The sequence below is a fragment of the Giraffa tippelskirchi genome, chromosome 11 (assembly GCF_054371585.1).
Source record: "Giraffa tippelskirchi isolate mGirTip1 chromosome 11, T2T-mGirTip1v1.2.pri, whole genome shotgun sequence".
NCBI lineage: Eukaryota > Metazoa > Chordata > Mammalia > Artiodactyla > Giraffidae > Giraffa > Giraffa tippelskirchi.
The window spans coordinates 66,714,529-66,736,500 of NC_137285.1; the positions used below are offsets into that span (position 1 = coordinate 66,714,529).

Below are 21,972 nucleotides of genomic sequence, written 5' to 3' on the forward strand. Positions count from 1 at the left end.
GTTTTTCCAGTGGTCATGTAGATGTGAGAGTTGGACGGTGAAGAAAGTTGAGCACCGAAGAATTGATGCTTTTGAACTGTGGTGTTGGAGAAGACTCTTGAGGGTCCCTTGGACTGCAAGGAGATCCAACCAGTCCATCCTAAAGGAAACCAGTCATGAATATTCATTGGAAGGACTGATGTTGAAGCTGAAACTCCAATACTCTGGCCACCTGATGCAAAGCATGACTCTTTTTGAAAAGACCCTGATTTTGGGCAAGATTGAAGAAAGGAGGAGAAGGGACGACAGAGGATGAGATGGTTGGATGGCATCACCGAATCAGTGGACATGAATTTGAGTAAACTCTGGGAGTTGGTGATGGACAGGGAGGCCTGGCGTGCTGCAATCCATGGGGTCGCAAAGAGTCGGACACAACTGAGCAACTGAACTGAAGAATAAGAATTTTTTCAACAATTTTTACAATGTTATTAATTGTAGAAACGTTATCTAATTTCCATCTGGAGACAGATAAGAGTTCAAAAATACTAGTCCTCTGCCCTCTGGTTGGAATTTTGGCCTAAGTAAGAACTGTGGCTGGTATACCAAATTGGCCACATCCTCACGAGTTTGAGGGTAGGAAAGAGAACTACTAGAATATCAAATGTTCAGAAATGGGTTATCTGAAGAGAAGTTTTTCTGGATACCACACAGGGTGGAGATACATTAGACTTGATGGCACTCTATCAATATTCCTTACTAGAAATGCATGTTTGATAGTGGGATGACAATTCATTACAGCCCTCTCTTACCCACTAGAAGTAACCCCCATCCCCACCTCTGCCACTTCTCTGTGATTCCTCATTAACTACACCATCATCTGATTACTAATGCTACCACTAGTGACCTAGATCCTAGCAGTGATGTACACTGAACACTACACACATCTATAGTCACTAGAAACACCCAATTAGCTGAAAGTAATAGGTTGTTTAAGGTTCTCAGGACAGGAGCCTTGTCTGTGTTACTTGGTATTACATTGCCAATTCCTGGAACATTATCTGGCATAAAATAGATGTTCCATAAATTTCTAGTGAACTATTATTGAAAACTGAAATTTATCAGAATCAACACCAGCAGTGGAAAATACAAGCAAGCTCAATAGCTGAGAAGGATGAAAGCGAAAGAGCAAGTCATCCATGAACAGCAGTAAAACGGTCATTAATCCTTATGTGAACTTGCCTGGTCTAGCTGCAGACCGTAAAAGGCTGAGATCTTCAACTTCAGTCCTAAACTAATCCTGATCAAGACTGCAAAATTTATTAGTAAACTAATCAGTGATTATGGCCTGTCACTAAACTTGCTGTTCTAAATGCAGAAGGCTCCCCAACACATCCACAGGCTTACTAAGCCACATGTGGCCCTAAAGCCCCATAGGACTGAGCATAGCCCCAGATTCTAGGTTTACAGTCTGCTCCCTGATGGGAATACAGACATGATGATACCAACCTTACTTAGCTCTGGTCATAATAAATGCCTAGCCCTTACTAAGCCTCTTTCCAGACAAGCTAGAACCTAGAAGCTGTAGGCTTGAATCACTGTTCCCTCAGGGCAGCTCTTTCTGGATCAAAGACGCCGTCATCAGTCTAACAGCAGGCATTACCACTGCCACAAGAGCCCACTGCCATGCAGCCTGAAGCACCTCATTCATACCTGAATCTATCACTCATCCTTGAACATTTTAATTTGGAATGCATACCACTCTCAACTTAAGAAATATTTATCGAATACTTGCCCCTGTCCCACCCCGGATTAGCACCCTTATTCCTAGCTCCATTCATTTCTGGCTCAAACCTCAATCCAAACTGGGCTTTTAATGAAGTCCCAGCATGTCTCATTTCTATATAAACCAGTTATCTAATCACAATGTTCCACAAGCTCTTACATAGGAAAGAACAGAATCATCCCCCTTTTGCAGACAGGCTCAGAGAAGTTAAGGACTTTGAACAAGGTCACACGGTGTTTAAATAGTAAACCCAAGATTCGAATCCAGCTTAAAGCCATACTCTATTTATTACGCTTTTTGTTCCTTGTTCATTTCTTGTAGCATCAGGACCATAAGCACAGGCCAGAGTACTGAGCAGATATTCCGTCAATGTCTGTTTAACTGATTGGGTATCTTCAATGTCCATTTTAAAATAAATTTTCATCAACGGGCATCTCATCTCAGTGTTGGTCTATCCAATGCAGAAATATAGAAAGAGCATCCCTTACTAACCCCTACTTAACCTACTGGGCTGACCAACCAAGTCTTGTGGCTCTCTGTGCACCCGACAGGCTTGCACACTGCATCCTCTCCTCTCAGCTGACTTGCAGCTCACCAACACATGCACATTATTGGATCTGTCTGGGACATATGCACTTGTTACTGAAGTAATTTAAGTAACTATATGTAATCCAATGAAATGTGAGTGTAAAAAGAGTGCTTTTATGTGAAACCTAACTTGACTGCTTGAGAAGATTTGATCAATATGTTACCACAAAAAAAATTTTTAATCAAATTAGACGTGTAAAGAATGTCAGAGAAAGTCTATAGTCCAAAGATGACTTTGCACTGGAATTTGTTTTCAAGTGTCTCAGTTCTTTTGCTAATTTTAATTTAATTTAATTTATTTATTTCTGGCCATGCTAGGTCTTCGTTGCTGTAAACAGGCTTTCTCTAGTTGCAGCGAGTGGAGGGCAGTGCACAGGCTTATCATTGCCATGGCTTATCCTGTTGCAGAAACATTACTTTGCCAACAAAGGTCCGTCTAGTCAAAGCTATGGTTTTTCCAGTAGTCATGTATGGATGTGAGAGTTCGACCATAAAGAAGGACGAGCACTGAAGAATTGATGCTTCTGAACTGTGGTGTTGGAGAAGAATCTTGAGAGTCCCTTGGACTACAAGGAGATCCAACTAGTCCACTCTAAAGGAGATCAGTCCTGAATACTCACTGGAAGGACTGATGCTGAAGCTCCAAAACTTTGGCCACCTGATGCAAAGAGCTGACTCACTAGAAAAGACCCTGATGCTGGGCAAGATTGAAGGCAGGAGAAGGGGACAACAGAGGATGAGATGGTTGGATGGCATCACCAACTCTGTGGACATGAGTTTGAGCAAGCTCCGGGAGATGGTGAACGACACGGAAGCCTTGCCTGCTGCACTCCATGGGGTCACAAAGAGTCGGACACAACTGAGCGACTGAACAACAACAACATCGTGTTGCAGGGCATAAGCTCGAGGGCGAGAGGGCTTTGGTAGCTGCAGCAGGCGGGCTCAGCAGTTGCAGCTCACAGGCTCTGGACTGCAGGGTCAGTAGCTGCGGCACATGGGCTTAGTTGCCTCATGATATGTGGAATCTTCTTGGGCCTGGGATGGAACCTGTGTCCCCTGCACTGGCAGGCAGATTCTTAACCAGTGGACCACCAGGGAAGCCCTCAAGTTTCCCAGTTCTTGCTGTACTTTAAGAACAAGCATGTGTCTTTCCAAGCAGCTGGACATACTTAGTTTTACAACAAAATACTGGCATAATTTGTACAGTAACATGTTTGGGGTTAAATATTTAGAGTATACAAGTGCTCTTTAATAATTTCTCCACTTCAATAGCCTTTTTTTGATTAAGTGCTCAACTGTATCAACAGGCCTCCTACCGTGGAAGCCCCTCCTGTAATACCCTCCTTTCAAGAGCCCTCAAGTAAAAGGCTCGACAATGACACACCGCTGACACTTCTCATCTCAAACAGACATCCTAGTCTACACAACCAAGAAAATCGACACACCATGTTCAATTTTCTATTGTACTGAGGTTGTAGTAAACATTCCAATCTGTTTCTTTTGAAAAACTCTTGCTTAAATTCTGTTCCTTTTGAAAAGGGATGAGCTTTTCTATCTCAAATAATTTCACTTTATGCAACACACAAGTTTCACGAACTGTTTAAAACCAATCCATTCAAAATTATATCAGATGCTTCTTAAATTCTGGTATGACAAAAGTTCTGCAGACAAACACTCATAATATTAATTTGGGAACAAAATCATTTACTTACATTGGCACTGTCTATTAAGAGCCTCACCTTAGTTTTTCACACTTACATCAAGTGAAAAACTCTTACCTACTTTTAGCAAGTCAAAACAAATACCCAAAAGCTGAGAAGTAAAAATGCATGTAACAAAACCAAGAATTCAGCAATGAAGTGAATGTTTTTAAAAATTCAGTATCCTTTAGGATTCTTCAACATGTTAATCAACACATCAAATGAAGAATAAAAAACTTTCAATAATTTGGGGGACACTAAAAAATTTTTTTCAGTTATAAATGTGCTTTTATTTTCGAATTCACAAACTTTTTAAGTAACACTAGTAGTTAATGACAACCTAATAGTTGTTGTGTGATGCTGATCATTACTTAACCCTCCTGAGCCTCCTCATTTGAAAAATGGAGTAATACCTATCTACTATGCTGATGAATATCAACAAAGACATATGTAAAATGCCTAGCATACAACTGAAAATAAACCCATGTAAACACCCTTCATACACACACACACACACACAGAGTCAAGTATTTTCAGTGGGGAGATAAGGGGAGACAAAGTCCAAGAATTCTCTGAACATGTATGCAAAACTCTATGCATATATGCTTTAGTGCACTTTACTTGGGAAAAAGTTCAGTTTTTTATCAGCTTCTCAAAGATTCCATGACCCCAAAAAAGTTTAAAAGACTACTTTTATAGCAGCCTTTGCTTTATTTTCTCTGTTCCCAGATTTATAAAGTTTATAAAATTTGATTGTATACTCTGCTACTGCTGCTAAGTCGCTTCAGTTCTGTCCGACTCTGTGCGACCCCATAGACGGCAGCCCACCAGGCTCTGCCGTCCCTAGGATTCTCCAGGCAAGAACATTGGAGTGGGTTGCCATTTCCTTCTCCAGTGCGTGAAAGGGAAAAGTGTATACTTTTGTATACTCTAGACACAAGTAATTTAAATTATTCAACAGCAACAACAGCAAAAAAAAGTTCAATTGAAAGTGTGGTCATGGTAAAATATTCTCCTTTTATTTCTCTTAAAAAAATTCACTTGACTCAAATTATTAAAATAATTAAAAGCAACCACTCAAAATCAAAATCAAAATTTGAAAACCTAAACAAAAAACAACAGCAATACCAAAAAAAAAAAAAAATCAGGAAACCCTAAACAGTCAAAATTTAAAACCCTATTATTAATACTTATCTAATAAAGTGGCATTTATTGGTCCTTTAAAGTTAATTTTTCAAACTACTTACTTCCCTCATTCCAACTCAAAGGTAACAACTTTCACTTCAAACAGTTTTTTTGTGTATTTCAAATTTGCGTAATAAGGAGACTGTATGGTATCACAGAAGTGACCCTTAACTAGGAATCAGGGAAACCAGGGTTATGGTCCTGCTCTGTCAACAGCAGACTCTATAAAGACAGCTGTAAAGAGTAAGTTGCTCAGTATTCTATAGCGCTATGTATGATTCTACATAAAACATGCAATCCCAAAGCAGAATAGTAAGATACTATACTTAATACAGTATCTTACTATAGCACCATATTATCCTAAGACTATACTTTATTACTAAAAGAGAAATGTACAAAAGGAAGTTTACCTACCTACCTGACAAAAGATATGATTCTAGGTCTCATGAGAAAATCTATCCACAACAATAAACCTCTGAATTACAGAAAGTTCTATCCCCACTGCCAGCACTTTCAAGGCAGATATACTCAGAGCAGGGCTTCTAGTTAGGACCATTGAAAACTTCAGCTTCATATTAATAAGAACACCATATACCTCCCCAGAATTGTTTCTTTCCTTAAGGTGAAAAGCATTTAGGAGAAAGATCTCTAAAGTGCAGACAGACAAAAATACACAAAATAGAGGAAACAGCAGTTTAGTATATCTTAATAGTTAAGCCCTTACTTTGTACTTGATTTTAAAAAATACTTGTTATGGAAAAAGTAGCTTATTTTAACCAATTTTATTTCCAAACTGACTTTTCCAAAACAAGTATTTTTCAATGGAGCGTAAAATAAGGGTTTATATACCAAGATACCCCTACATCCCTCTTCCAAAAAACAACAAAACAACCAAATACAACTCTTTGACTGTATTCCTGTAAGAGTCAGCAATACACACAATGGCAAATGAGCAGGACAAGAGGTGTGATGAGGGGTGAGAGGTCTGAGAGGGGTGATGTCTGGAGCGTGACGGCTGTTAAAGGAAACACGAGAGGCGTTCCCAGGTCCTCACAGGCCAATGTCTTTACTGCCAGAGTTACTGCAAGCAGCATCCAGGGCGGAATTCACACAGTCCAGTCTGCTAGGCCTAAACCATCTTTTGCAATTTTACCCAGATGACACATTATGTGAATCAAAGAAACCAATCAGTAACTCATTTACTGAAGGCCAGATACAGGACACAATGAGACTCTGCACTCAAACTAATAAAAACGGTCAAAAGAAACCCAAGATCAGGGTTCTTGTTAAAATAATGCCCCAGAATCTACCAAATCGCATTACTGGTACAGAAAAGATCAGAATGAGAGAACATGCACCAAACATTTCCTCCATGTTTAAAAAAATGTTCACAGAGCATCTGATTCACGCCTTTATCTATGACTTCAGGATCAACCAAGGTTTTTCAAATGCTTTACCTTATGAACGGGACTCCCAAGCAGAGATTTACTGAGGCTATCTAGGAAGGATCACCAGGAGGCCTTACCAATGCCAATATTTAAAATTTAATAACAGCATGTCCTAACAATTTAAAGTGCAAAGACTTCAGTCTCCCAACTCAAATATTCCGTGGCATATTTCATATGCCATAATTACATAGGGACATAATTACAAGGAACAAAAGATTTCCTATTTGTGCAAGTAGAATTTATAGATATTATTTCTTAAGAAGTTAGCCCTAGTTCTTTTTGCTATCTTCAAAACCCAGTCAATCTATTGGAAGGAGTATAAATAAATACAAACTTTTAGATGGCAGTCTGGCACGTCTATCAGAAATTAAAATATGCACGTACCTTTTGATCCAGCAATTATATGTTGAAGAATCTATCCCATGAAATTTAATGCAAATATAAAAATGCTCATTCACTGCAACATTTTTTGTAAAGGTGAAAAGTCATGTATGCTACCCAGCACATGGGACATCCCACAGAAGAAATGAGCGGGACCCACATGTATCGACACACAAAGAATTTCAAGACACTTCTGCTCAGTGAAAAAGCAAGTTACAGAACAGCAGGTATAGTAAAAAATATACTTATGTCAAGAAACTTGTGTACACGTGTGTAACTGCACAGAAATCAGTCTTAAAGATTAATAGCAAACAGAGTCTACCCTTTAGGGAAAGAGAGTAAATCACAGAGTTTGGGATGGGTAAGTACAAAGAGAAGTATAGTTTTAAATAGGGACTTTTACTTTCTACTCCCACACACCTGCATTAAACATTTGCATCATACATATAAAACATTCACTCTTTATAGAAAGTAAGAGAGATGCAATATCAAATTTTAGCTGAACTCTAGAATCACTAACAGAGGATGCTTAAATAGTCAAAAGAAGTAAAGGCTCTTGGGCATCAGAAACGCCCTTTACAGACTTAACCTTCCAGGAAATAATGGAAAATGTGGGCAGCACTGACCAGTACTTATAAATGAACATGTCATGTTTTCATCAAAGAACAAGCATCATTCAGAGAACTAAAGGCTTTGTGTCTTAGAACTTTAAGAAAAGATACTGAAATCAGAAACATTATTAAAAAGCTATAATCATTCTAAATGTCTCAAAAATACAGTTATAACAACAAATTCTGTTACTTTGGTACTGTTGACTACAAAATATAGTCACAACCTCAAAGTAGAGTTATTTTATTTGGTGGGAATATTTAGGACTTGGAGTACAGGAGGCAGTGTCTCAGTAGCCCTGAGAGACTGCTCCAAGGAGACAGGAGGGAGAGAGTCAGGCTATCTATAAGTTTGCCACAAAGGGGGCAGGTAGTCTGAACATCAAAGATTATTGGTAAGTAAGAAAAAACCAGATACCAAGTTAAGGAATTTAGTATTCTTCTATGTAGGGAAGGCACAAGAGTCTGGGATTATTGAAGTCATGCCTTTCATATGTATCTCAGCTAACTGGGGCTAGCACCCAGCATATTTACAGAGATTTTTTTCTCTCTTGAATTCCCTTGGGGCCTTCTGGTTCACACAGGAGGGCTGTAATCACTGATGACTGTGACATCCTTAAGGTCCTTGTGTAGGGAGTGGGGCCGCTTGTCAGCATGGCTCAGGAATTCACGGCTGCTGCTTGCCAGCATCACTTAGAAATTCACATTAGAGGGCCAGAATCTCGGATTGCTATGGCACTTTGTTTACTGATATGGCAGGAGATATTCCATTTCATGATGCAAAGTTATCTATGTATAGGTAATGCGCTTTTGCATTAGAAACCTGGCATGTGTGAAGAACCAAATGGTGTGAGCTGTCACCCTTACCTGTACATTCTCTTCTGTCACCTGAATCTCTGCCGTGTAAACATAGTCAATCAGCATCCTCAGGGTCCAGCCATCCACCTCCTTGATGCGAACTCTCTTTGCTCGGCTCTCACTCATCTCACCTAAAACATAAGGAGCAATGTTGACACTGCACCAGACACCCAGCAGGAAGACCAAGGCCAGGCAGATAGCCGGCCACTCACTGTATTCAGGGGGCAAAATGGGCAGCCCCTTCAGCAAACCTACAATGTTCCCTTATCTCCCGTAAAAGCTTACCTGAACAATGCGTACAAGGTACCTCTGTTACCCACTTATACCTGAAAATTACATCATGGTGATGAACATGCCACATGTCCAACTGCATGAACTCTTAACACCTGTGCATTATAGATTCATGGCCTGGTGCTGCCCGTGCCGTTTTTTGGCCCATGCTGTGGATAAAGAATGTCATCTGCCATACCGGTCAACAAAGGATGTTGCAGCCATCAGTCACTGCAGGCCACCCCAGACTGTACACCATGAGGGAATTCAGAACGGGGGAAAAAAACCAGGCGAACTAATATATAATAAAGGAATGATTTCAATGAGCCCAGACTCGTGTATCTTCCCATACATAGAAAAGCACTAAATTAACTTGTCTGGTTTTTCATCTGTAGATGTTCCGACTACCCATTTTTTTGTTTGTTTTTTTTTTGCAAAAACTCCTCCATATCCTGGCTCCTCTTATTTCTTCAGAAAGATCTGAGAGGCTACCCCCTGGGCTAAAGTCCTTCAAAAGTCCAATGAATAAAACATAATCTTCAACTTCTAATATGTGCATTTTTTTAGTTGACAATGCTTTAAAGCAGTTTCTTTCCCTTTTAAATTTCCACTCCTGACTAGAACACAGTGTTACCCCATGAGGCTAATCGCCAGGTTCATAGCACTCACTCACAAGCCTCACTCACTCACAAGCACTCCAGGGCCTGCCCCTGCCCTCAGGAAGGACACACCTCTCAGGCAGGAAACAATCAGAACACAAATTATACAAAATGCCAAGGAAAGCAAGACAAAAGCGGGATTTTAAAGAGGTGAGTCAACCAAGGCAAATGTCAAAGGGTCTTCTAGCCCAAAATCCATTCCTGCTTGTCCTATGTAGCAACTTAATCCTGAGGTAATTTCCATACCACCATTTATAACCACTACGCTAAAGCCTTTGACTGTGTGGATCACAACTGTGGAAAATTCTTAAAAATATGGGAATACCAGACCACCTTACCTGCCTCCTGAGAAACCTCTATGCAGGTCAAGAAACAATAGTTAGAACTGGACATGGAACAACAGACTGGTTCAAAACTGGGAAAGGAACATGTCAAGGCTGGTATACTGTCACCCTGATTATTTAACATCTATGTGGAGTACATCATCTGAAATGCTGGGCTGGATGAAGCACAAGCTGGAATCAAGACTGCCAGGAGAAATATCAATAACCTCAGATATGCAGATGACATTACCCTCATGGCAGAAAGTGAAGAGGAACTAGAGAGCCTCTTGATGAACGTGAAAAAGGAGTGAGGAGTGAAAAAGCCAGCTTAAAACTCAACAGTCAAAAAACTAAGATCATGGCATCTGGTCCCATCAGTTCATGGCAAATAGATGGGGAAACAATGGAAACAGTGACAGACTTTATTTTCTCGGGCTCCAAAATCACTGCAGATGGTGACTGCAGCCATGAAATTAAAAGACACTTGCTCCTTGGAAGAAACCTAGACGGCATATTAAAAAGCAGAGACACTACTGTGCCGACAAAAGTCCATCTAGTCAAGGCTATGGTTTTTCCATTTGTCATGTATGGATGTGAGAGCTGGACCATAAAGAAGGCTGAGGACTGAAGAATTGATGCTTTTGAACTGTGGTGTTGGAGAAGCCTCTTGAGAGTCCTCTGGACTGCAAGGAGATCAAACCTGTCCATCCTCAAGGAAATCAGTCCTGAATATTCACTGGAAGTGAATTCACTGGATGCTGAAGCTGAAGCTCCAATGCACTGGCCACCTGATGCAAAAAGCCAACTTATTAGAAAAGACCCTGATGCTGGGAAAGATTGAAGGCAGGAGGGGAAGGGGACGACAGAGGATGAGATGGTTGGATGGCATCACCGACTCGATGGACATGAGTTTGAGCAAACTCAGGGAGATGGTGAAGGACAGGGAAGCCTGGCGTGCTGCAGTCCGTGGGGTCATAGAGAGCTGGACATGACTGAGCAACTGAACAAGAACAATTTATTACTCAAGCCAGATGGCTTCTACATCACTGAACTAAATAAGTAGTACAAGACCTCCTTCCTACTACCCACTGAACTAGTTAAGCATTTAGGGATCATAAATAAGATCCTCTCTTATGGAAAGAAATGGAGAAGCAGAAAAGAGAAGGGATTGCTTCTAAACCCAGGGGCCTCATGAAGAGTTAGAAGCAGGCTTGGGCACACATGCATGGACATATAATGGCCCAAGAATAGGAAGATATACACAATGGTGAAAAGAAAGCTCAGTTAAAAACGAGACAGTCTAAAAATAATGTGGAGCACTAGGGGACCCCTTGGCAAAAAGATTTAGTTCTACATTCATCAGGTTTTGATACTGTGCAGGGCCCTTTGGGGCTCCTGGTCACAAGGCCTTTTTGTCCCCCATTTCTTTCATTATAGAAACAGCCTTTATTCAGCCTCCATGACTTTCCCTGAGTTCCAATGGGCAGATTCAAGTAGTTGTTAATTATGGAAGGGAGGTGAAACAGTCAAGAGCAGCCTTGGGGCAAGGTCCTGTTTCCCCATCAAAGGATACACACAACAATATTTTTGAGCTATTTTGCAGATACTGAAATTCCCTCCAGGTGGGAGAAGTAGATGATTAATGAAGGTATGCCGCCCACAAGCATGCAGATCCCAGACCAGCTGAACCTGAAGTTTGATGGTGCTGACTCCTACTTATCTCACCACCAACCCATCAGAACGTCCATGGACTGATAATGCCCTCTTTGAACAATTATTATAGAACTTCTATCTTTCCCAAGAAGGGACACATGGTTTTGAGGGCATGAGCCCACTGTGTCATCCTTTGCCTGGCAAAGCAATAAAGCAATTCTTTTCTACTTCACCCAAAACTCTGTCTCTGATATTCAATTTGGCACTGCTGTACAGAGAAGCAAGCTTTCGGCATCAAAGATTAAAGAAGTATGGAAACAATGCCATCATCCCTTGCCTGTTAGAAAAACAATACAATGGTCGCCAGATTTCCTGAAAATTTGTTTCTTTTTCAGGTACAGTATACGGTACCATCTTTGGCTAAGTCTAGTCAAAGCTATGGTTTTCCCACTGGTCATGTACGGATGTGAGAGTTGGACTATAAAGAAAGCTGAGCACCAAAGAATTGATGCTTTTGAACTGTGGTGTTGGAGAAGACTCTTGAGAGTCCCTTGGACTGCAAGGAAATCCAACCAGTCAATCCTAAAGGATAGCAGTCCTGAATATTCATTGGAGGGACTGATGCTGAAGATGAAACTCCAATATTTTGGCCATCTGATGTGAAGAACTCACTCATTTGAAAAGACACTGGTGCTGGGAAAGATTGAAGGCAGGAGGAGAAGGGGACAACAGAGGATGAGATGGTTGGAAGGCATCACTGACTTAATGGACATGAGTTTGAGTAAACTCCGGGAGTTGGTGATGGACAGAGAAGCCTGGCGTGCTGCAATCCATGGGGGTGCAAAGAGTTGGAAACAACTGAACAACTGAACTGAACTGATACTGTACCATAAACTACCACAAAAGCCTACAGAAATCCATAATTATACAAAATTCTTTTGCAAACTTAAACACTGGAAAGAGAGAGGTGGCCCAGTAGTAAAGAATCCACCTGCCAGTGCAGGCGACACAGGAGACCCAGGTTCGATTTGTGGGTCAGGAAGATCCTCTGGAGGAGGAAATGGCGACCCACTTCAGTGTTTCAGTCTTGAAAATTCCATAGACAGAGAAGCCTGGTGAACTATAGTCCATAGGGTCACAAAGTGTCAGACACAACTGAGCATAGTACACACATTTACCTACCTGCTTCCTTGGAGATTATCTCTCACAAGATCTCAGAAAAATGCTGTTCTCCTAAGAGCTAAAATATCTGAAAAATAGTACCTCCAGCTACCCCAGCTACCTCCTGGGGTGAAACAGCCACTGGTATTTATTATAAGGGAGAGAGAAAGTTAATGATATGCTTCTGTTACATGCTTAAACGGCAGGAAGACAAGGTATTAGGCTATGTATCTGCTGCCTCAGCACTTTTTTTTTCTTTCCAGAAAAGGGGGAAAGCAAAGAATATGGAAACATAATTCTTAACCTACATATAAGGCATCTTCCTTTGTCCTACTCTCTCTGGACCTTGTAGCTAGACAGGATTTGTGTCATCTAAAAGTTCTTTTGTGACAAACATGAGAATACTTTCCTAATTCCTACTTGGACTTTAACAAAAGGCCACTCTTAATTCACCTCTTTGGCCCTGGCAATGTGCAAAACCCCACAGGGCCTGGAGCCACACAAGCATAAAGCTGTGTACTTAGTCCCCAAGGAGTAAATTCATTCCTCAGGACTTGGGCACAATTTAGACAAGAGCCAATTTGACTTTAATTTATATGTATGACTAAAAAATTATCAGTTCTCTGCCAAGCTATTTTTCATACTATAGTTTTTAAGGTATTGCTGTAAGATGCATTCCACACCACTGACCGTGGTGCTCAAAGCCTCCAGTCCCTCCCGTTTAAACCATGTAGGCCCTGTCCACGTTCCACCCCTGCCTCGCCATCTAGTCTCCTCTCTGCCACTTCCAGTGTTAACTTATACAAGGAAGGAACTTTGTACAGTTCTCCACACACATTCAGCAAATTCCTACCTTACCGTCTTTGTCGCGCTTCATCATCTGTCTCCCTATGCCCTCATTCCCCAGGCTAACTCCCACAGAGTCTTCAAGACTCAGCTGGAACCTCTCCAAGTAGGCTTATCAGCTGATGACCCAAGGCTAGGTTAGGCTCTTACCCTAGGTTACCTCCTACAAATCCACTGTCATACAAATATCTGATTCTTCCCACCTGGATTCTTAAGCCTCTTGAGAGTACAGATATTATCTTTCTTACCTCTGTATCCCACAATACCTGACATATGGTAGATATCCAATAAGTAATGACTAGAAAAGTGATAAGTAAAACAAGTGCCAATTTGAAGTGTAGCACCTTTCAACACAATTCGCACTGGGTTGGCCTAAAAGCTCATCCAGTTTTTTCAGTAAGCTGGCTCTAGCAGCGCTTGGTTGTCTTTAACTTCATTTGAAAAATTTTGTTAGCTTGTATTGTGTATTGCAACCCACTCCAATATTCTTGCCTGGAGAACCCCATGGAGAGAGGGGCCTGGCAGGCTACAGTCTATGGGGTTGCAAAAGTCAGACATGACTAAGCACATACATTACAGTATTGTGTATTGTATATGTGCTATCATATCAGCATGCATTTTAAAAAACATTAAAATTGGTGAATTATTGTGTAGCCATTTTAATATTGAAAAAAGGAATACTTTCAGCATATTATGCTTTATTACTTCAAGAAAGGTAAAAATGCAAGTGAAATGTAAAAAAAGAGAGAGAGAGAGATGTTTGCAATGTATAGAGAAGGTGTTATGACTCAGCAAATGTATCAAAAGTGATTTGTGAAGTTTTGTGCTGGAGATTTCTCACTGGACTATGCTTCACAGTTGGGTAGACCAGTTGAAATTGATCAAGACATTAACTGAACACAATCAATGTTACATCACATAGGAGATAATCAATATACTCAAAAATATCCAACCTAAGCACTGAAAACCATTTGCACCAGCTTCATTATACTCATTTTTTGATGTCTGGGTCCCACATAGTTAAGTGGAAAAAAACCCTCTTGGCAATATTTCCACCTGCAACTCTCTACTGAAATGTAACAAAAACGTTCCAATTTTAAAACAAATTGTGATGAGTGATGAAAAGTGGATGCTGTACAATAATGTGGAATGGAAGAGATCATAGGGCAAGCGAAATGAACCACTACCAACCACACCAAAGGCCAATGTTCATCCAAAGAATGTGATGCTGTGTATATGGTAGGGTAGGAAGAAAGTCCTCTATTATGAGCTCCTTGGAGAAAACCAAATGATTAATTCCAACAAGCACTGTTCCCAATCAGACGAAGTGAAAGAAACACTCGAAGAAAAGCATCTGGAATTAGTCAACAGAAACTGCATAATCTTCCATCTTGATAATAATACATAAACGTGAGTTTCTTTGATGACCAGGCAAAAACTGTTACAGCTTGGCTGAGAATTTCTGATTCAACTGTCATATTCATCAGATATTGCACCTTCTGATGTCCATTTATTTTAGTCTTTACAAAATTTTCTTAACTGAAAAAATTTCAATTGCCTGTAAGACTATAAAAGGCACCTGGAACAGTTTTTTGCTCAAAAAGATAAAAAGTTTCCTGAAGATGGAATTATAAAGTTGCCTGAGAAATGGCAGAGGATAATGGAACAAAGAGTTTCAGAGACTAGCAAGGAGAGATAAGAAAGCCTTTTTAAGCAAACAATGCAAAGAAATAGATGGAAACAAAAGAATCCGAAAGACTAGAGATCTCTTTAAGAAAATTAGAAATACCAACCAAGAGAACATTTCATGAAAAGGTAAACACAATAAAGAACAGAAACAGTATGGATCTAACAGAAGCAGAAGATATTAAGAAGAGGTGGGAAGAATACACAGAAGAACTGTACAAAGAAAGATCTTGATGACCCGGATAACCATGATGGTATGAACACTCACCTAGAGCCAGACATCCTGGAATGCGAAGTCAAGGGGGCCTTAGGAAGCATCACTACAAACAAAGTTAGTGGAGGTGATGGAATTCCAGCTGAGCTATTTCAAATCCTAAAAGATGATGTTGTTAAACTGTTGCCAGCAAATTTGCCAGCAAATTTGGAAAACTCAGCAGGGAGCACAGGACTGGAAAAGGGCAGTTTTCATTCCAATCCCAAAGAAAGGCCAAAGAATGTTCAAACTGTTGCACAATTGCACTTATTTCACATGCTAGCAAAGTAATGTTCAAAATTCTTCAAGCTTCAACAGTATTTGAACCAAGAACTTCCAGATGTACAAACGGGGTTTAGAAAAGGCAGAGGAACCAGAGATCAAATTACAAACATCCACTGGATCATAGAAAAAGCAAGAAAATTCCAGAAAAACATACTTCTACTTCATTGACTATGCTAAAGCCTTTGACTGTACAGACCAAAACAAACTATGGAAAATTCTTAAAGAGATGGGAATATCAGACCACCTGACCTGTCTCCTGAGAAACCTGTATGCAGGTCAAGAAGCAACAGTTAGAACCAGACATGAACAACAGACTGGTTCAAAATTGGAAAAAGAGTATGTCAAAGCTGTAATTGTCACCCTGCTTATTTAACTTATATGCAGAGTACATCATGTGAAATGCTGGGACTGGATGAAGCACAAGCTGGAATCAAGACTGCCAGGAGAAATATCAATAACCTCAGATATGCAGATGACACCACCCTTATGGCAGAAAGCAAAGAGGAACTGAAGAGCCTCTTGATGAAAGTGAAAGAGGAGAGTGAGAAAGTTAGCTTAGAACTCAACATTCAGAAAACTAAGATCATGGCATCTGGTCCCATCACTTCATGGCAAATAGATGGGGAAACAATGGCAACAGTGACAGACTTTATTTTCTCGGGCTCCAAAATCACTGCAGATGGTGACTGCAGCCTTGAAATTAAAAGACGTTTGCTCCTTTAGAAGAAAAGCAATGACAAACCTAGATAGCATATTCAAAAGCAGAGAAATTACTTTGCCTACAAAGGTCCATCTAGTCAAAAGTATGGTTTTTCCAGTAGTCTTACATGGATATGAGAACCAGACAATAAAAAAGGCTGAGTGCCTTTGAACTGTGGTACTGGAGAAGAATTTTAAGAGTCCATTGGACTGCAAGATCAAACCAGTCAATCCTAAAGGAAATCAACTCACTATTCACTGGAAGAACTGATGCTGAAGCTGAAGCTCCAATACTCTGGCCATCTGATGTGAACAGCTGACTCATTAGAAAAGACGCTCATGCTGGGAAAGATTGAAGGCAGAAGGAGAAGGGGACGGCAGAGAATGAGATGGCTGGATGGCATCACCAACTCAACAGATACAAGTTTGAGCAAACTCCGGGAGATGGTAAAGGTCAGGAAAGCCTGGTGTGCTGCAGTCCACAGGGTTACAAAGAGTTGGACACAACTGAGCGACTGAACAACAATGGAACAAAACAGTGAAGACGTTGTTCATAAAGTTCTTGGTAAAAATGAAAAATGTGTCTTTTATTGAGTTGGCCAGAAAGTTCATTCAGGCTTTTCCATAAAATCTTAACAGAAAAATTCAAACCAACTTTTTAGCCAATTCAGTATTTCTACTTAAAAACCAAAGAAAGTTTTTGGCCAACCCAATAACACTTATTGTGTTCTAGCTTTGAAGGATTTCAGGCATCAAACATTTACTGAACATTTACTATACAGGTTGAGCCAAGCACTTTCACTAGTGAACACTGTTACTTTTTTTGAGAAAAGAAATGAAGACCAGTTTACGGACATATGTATGGATGGAAATATTTCCATCTCAAGGACCTTAATCGGGACTCTTGAAGCCCAGAACAAACTGATAACTGTGTTTACCCATTCTGAAGTTCTAAGAAGTGAACAGATTTAAGAGGGCAAACCCTAGGATCAATAAAAAGTTCATATGATTCTAATTTTAGTTACTGCTTAGCACACAAAAAATTGAAAAAATAGTAAAAGTATAATATAGACTTTATACTATGCTGAAACACTAAGACTTGAATGACAAATTACAGCCACATTTAATAAATAAAATATATTCCATTACTCTTCAAGTTACATGTATCAACCCCTCCAATCATTACTGCCCTTTCGCTTTTAGGTTACAAAGACACTACCAACACACTGGTATCTTCCTTCTGGTAAGATGACCCAAATGCCCCTGCCAGGCACTGGCTATGGTGGTATGGTACAAAATTCCCCAATTCTACAACTAACCTAAGGCAAACGTGGTACCTGCATTTCCCTGCCAATTTGGCTCTAGTCTGAGTAATTTCTGGAACAGGTCTCCTACTTCCTAAAAGAAAACAGGAAAGAGATAACCCTTTTCCTTCCTTGAGATATTAGGTCCACTCTGGTAGGTATCTTGCATTCATGGGGGAAGCAATCAAAGGATAAAATTTTCAGTGAGTACAGCATGGTGATAAAGACGGAAGAGGATCCTTGTGACCAGCTTACTTTCTAGTTATGAGAGAATGTATTTCCTTGCTATTAAACCACCTTAAGGGGAGTTCTCCGTCATACGCAGACTAAAGTCATATGCACTTTATGTGCAATACCCTATTTAATGTTCTTCATAGCAGTCAGCAATATAAGAAACTTGGTTTCCTCTCTGTGTAACCCTCTTCCTTTCCCCAAAGCCTGGGGTAACACCCAGCACACAGAAGGTGCTCCCTGAATGCTCCTTGATGAAGAAAAGCACAGATCTTAAGACAAATTTAACATGCTCGCAACTTTAAAAAAAACTCACATCTTACACAAACGATAATCTCTCTTCCTATTCTAGTTTACCTTACTACATGATGTTCAATATGACAAAAGAAATTATCAAAAAGCACTCTCCAAAAAGAAGAGTGAAATAATTTCCTATTTCCCACTAGATTTCAGATATTTTAGCCTGTGGCACAAAAGAAGTCTCAAATATTTTTGTTAAGGAAAAGGGAACTTTAAATGCCACATCTGTACACAAACAAGTAATTTTAAAACACAAGAACCCAGGATTTCCCTGGTGGTCTAGTGCTTAAGACTCTACACTATCCCTCAGTGGGCATGGGTTTGATCCCTGGTCATGGAACAAAGATCCCGCATGCCACCATCAACCAAAACAAAACAAGCCAAAGAAGATAGATAAATGAATAAAAACACAAGAAATCAATTTGATATATTCTTTTTCAAGTAACAGTTAAACAACCTGGCCTTAATCTAAACTTCACAAAAGAAAAACCGGTGATACATCACAGAATTACTTTTCACTTCCCTTCTTCTACCAGAATACTTGGAACTAAGAAGAGTAACAGAATTCTTTTTTAGGTGATATAATTTGAATGAAAATTTCACTGAAAGTTTAAGGGAGATGAAAAACAAGGGCCAAAAAGAGTATCTGCAGAGTCCCCATTTCCAAATAGGCAAATCACAAGGAAGAAGAGGAGTGCAGGGTGGCCCTGTAGCCATGGCTGTGTATAGCGGATCACTGAGCCAGGGGACACAAGCATCACAGCGCATAACAGCACGTAATATACATACAGTAAGACTTCAGCCAGGAAAATAGATAAACAATGGGTTCATAGTCTAACAAACCTTAAATATACGTACACTAAACCCTCCAGACCAAATCTCCATGTCTTATTTTACCTCCATGTCTTAATCTCTGCCAAACTGCTATTTAGTGGATTCAAAAGAAGAAGATGAACAAAGATTGCCAGAAAGGTAAATAACATCTACTACCAAAGAACCATAAAATTCTAGCCTACCAAGTACATGAAAAGATGCTCAACATCATTAGTCATCAGGGAAGTGCAAATGAAACTATAAGAGATGCCACTTCACATCCATTAGAATGACCACAACTGAAAAAAAAAAAAAAAGATTAACAAATGTTGATAAGGATGTGGAAAAATGGAAACACTTATACATAATGTAGGAATGTAAAATGATGTAGTCACTTGGGGAAATAATATAACAATTTTTAAAAAGTTAAATATAAATTTACCACCTAACCCAGCCATTCCACACATACGTATCTGCCACCATGAGAAATAAAAATTTGTGTCCACACAAAGAACTATACATGAATGTTCATAGCAGCATTAGCCATAATTGCCCGAAACTGGAAGCAACTCAAATGTCCATCAGCTGGTAAATAAATAATCAAAATGTGCTGTTTTCATACAATGGAATCTACTTAGCAATAAAAAGGAACAATCTGATGATATATACTACAACATGGATGACCATCAAAAATATTACATAGGGACTAAAATGCTGTGAAGTTGATTTATGGTGATGGCAGTACTACTCAGTAAATTTATTAAAAATCACTGAAAATTACAATGTAAAATATGCCTCAAAAAATTGTAAAAATCACAATCAAGGTACTCAATTCACATTTTATATGTGTCAGAAATGAACATAGTATTCCCATTTTGCACCTTGGCATAGCAATCTAAGATCTGATCAAGTATTCTCAGGCAGAAACAGGCTGAACTGCAAGAAGTACTCAGCTACCAGTTAACTGAGACATTAGGAATATTTATAGAATCAAAACATCTTCAAGGTCTCATCCCCATCATTAGGCAAAATTCAAAAATTGCATGTCAACTAAAATATGAAGAGGTGAGAATCATTAGGTTAAAAAAAAAAAAAAGGAAGGATGAAAGAAAGAAAGGAGGGAAGCTGAAATGTAGTTTAGATTAAAAAGTAAACAGGGAAGAAAAACAGAGACATAATGAGATCTCCCATCACCAGCAACCATGTCTCTGGATGTCAAATGCTCAGGGAGTTTGGAGACTCTTAAGTGTCATCTTTTGAAAGGAAAGGAAACTAACTCTGATCTTGTAATTTTAATCATTACATTTCATAACTGGAAAATAAAATATTTATCAAAAGAAGTCTACTTTAAGACATTGTCAATCTTTTACCCTTACAATATAATGACCTTAAGGAACTAAAGGTAAAAAATAATAATGATAACCATGAAAATTACTGCCAATATTAATTGAACATTTTCTATGCACCAAATAAAGGACGAACATACATGATCTCATATAATCTTTATAAGAATCCTAGGAAGTAACATTATTATCTCCATTTTCCAAAAGGGAAAACTGAAGCTCAAACTGAAAAAGAGACTAATGATCCCAGATTCAGTAATTCTGACAAGGACTTGAAGGAAGACACTTTACTAGGGAACTCCTAAATTAGGCCAACACAATGCAGATCAAATACTCCTTTTACAAACCTAGAAATTCTGTTTGGAAAAGTCTCCAGGAGTAATAAAAAGATGGTCACTGAAGTGAAATCAGGCCATAAAAGTGTGACTGGTCCATCTCTGATGTTTCTAATCAGCCTCAGTTAAAGGCACCGTCCCCAAATCACTTGCCCAATTTGGCTCACAACCCCTCTACTGTCTTTCCTACATTTGCCTTTTTCATAATTAATTAATTTTATTTATTTATTTTGGCTGAGCTGGGGCTTCGCTGCAATGGGCTTCTCGTTGTCGTGGCTCCTCCTGTTGCAGAGCACAGGCTCTAGGTCTGTGGGCTCAGCACTTGCAACACACGAGCCCTAGGGTGTGGGCTCGGTAGCTGTGGTGCTGAGGCGTCACTGCAGCATATAGAATCTTTCCAGACCAGGGATCAAACCCGTGTTCCCTGAACTGGCAGGCAGATCTTAACCACTGGACCACCAGGGAAGCCCCATTTCTTACATTCCTGAATTATTTAACTCAGTTCAGGAACAGCAAGAATATAATAGGTTGAAAAGTGAGGTGGTCTCCAGAGTCCTCAGTACTCTCAAAACACTAAGCCTATTCTCTCCACATTGCCTCTGCACTTTTTTTATGTGTATAAGCCCTTTGTATTCATTACATTTCAGGAAATGTCAGATCCCCATCTCTCAATGTTGTCCATCACAGTCCTCACTATCTGTATTACTGCTCTGAACAGATCTTCCACAAACTATTATGTATTTAAAGTGTGCACATCTATTAATACATGCCATGCTGTTAGTCTGCTTGGACTGTTCAATGCTTGCACCTTGACCACTCTAATAAACCATCCTTTGACAAAAAGTACAAAAGCATAAAAATAAAGTGTGTACAACTCATTTCTCCAATGATATTAATAAATTACTGGTACAAGAAGTATGTTAATATTGTTTATTACCCCTTGAAGTATCTAGCAAAATGTTAGGCATAGGAAATATTTAAGTTTTTAAAGTATGAGTAGATTTGCATTTGTGCTTTTTTTCTATAACTATGTATTTACAAGCATTTGTTTGTTCTATCTAAGATTATAAGCTCATTGTTGGAAAAGATAGTAACTTCATTTTCTTGAACAGTACTATGCTGGATGTTTAAATTTTGTCTTTTTAAGAATGAAGTTAAGGGAGGATGTGGCCAGGTGGCAGAGTAGGAAGCCTGGAGTTCACCAGCTCCTGCAGACACACCAAATTACAACGACTCACAGAGCAACTATAAATGAGAATGACCTGAAGACTAGCAGATATC

At 39.5% G+C, this 21,972-nt stretch overlaps 1 protein-coding gene across 14 annotated transcripts in view; it reads right to left on the reverse strand.

The window, feature by feature from the left end:
• KLHL2 (kelch like family member 2) overlaps positions 1–21,972 on the reverse strand; it is a 151,327-nt gene that overhangs the window by 84,210 nt on the left and 45,145 nt on the right. For 11 of the 14 annotated variants that reach the window (XM_081543923.1, XM_081543922.1, XM_081543926.1 and 8 more), the window contains one exon: positions 8,540–8,661. The exons of the other annotated variants lie outside the window; for them this stretch is intronic. In XM_081543923.1, coding sequence (XP_081400049.1) covers positions 8,540–8,661 — 122 coding nt within the window. The remainder of the gene's footprint in view (positions 1–8,539; positions 8,662–21,972) is intronic. 14 annotated transcript variants of the gene reach the window in all.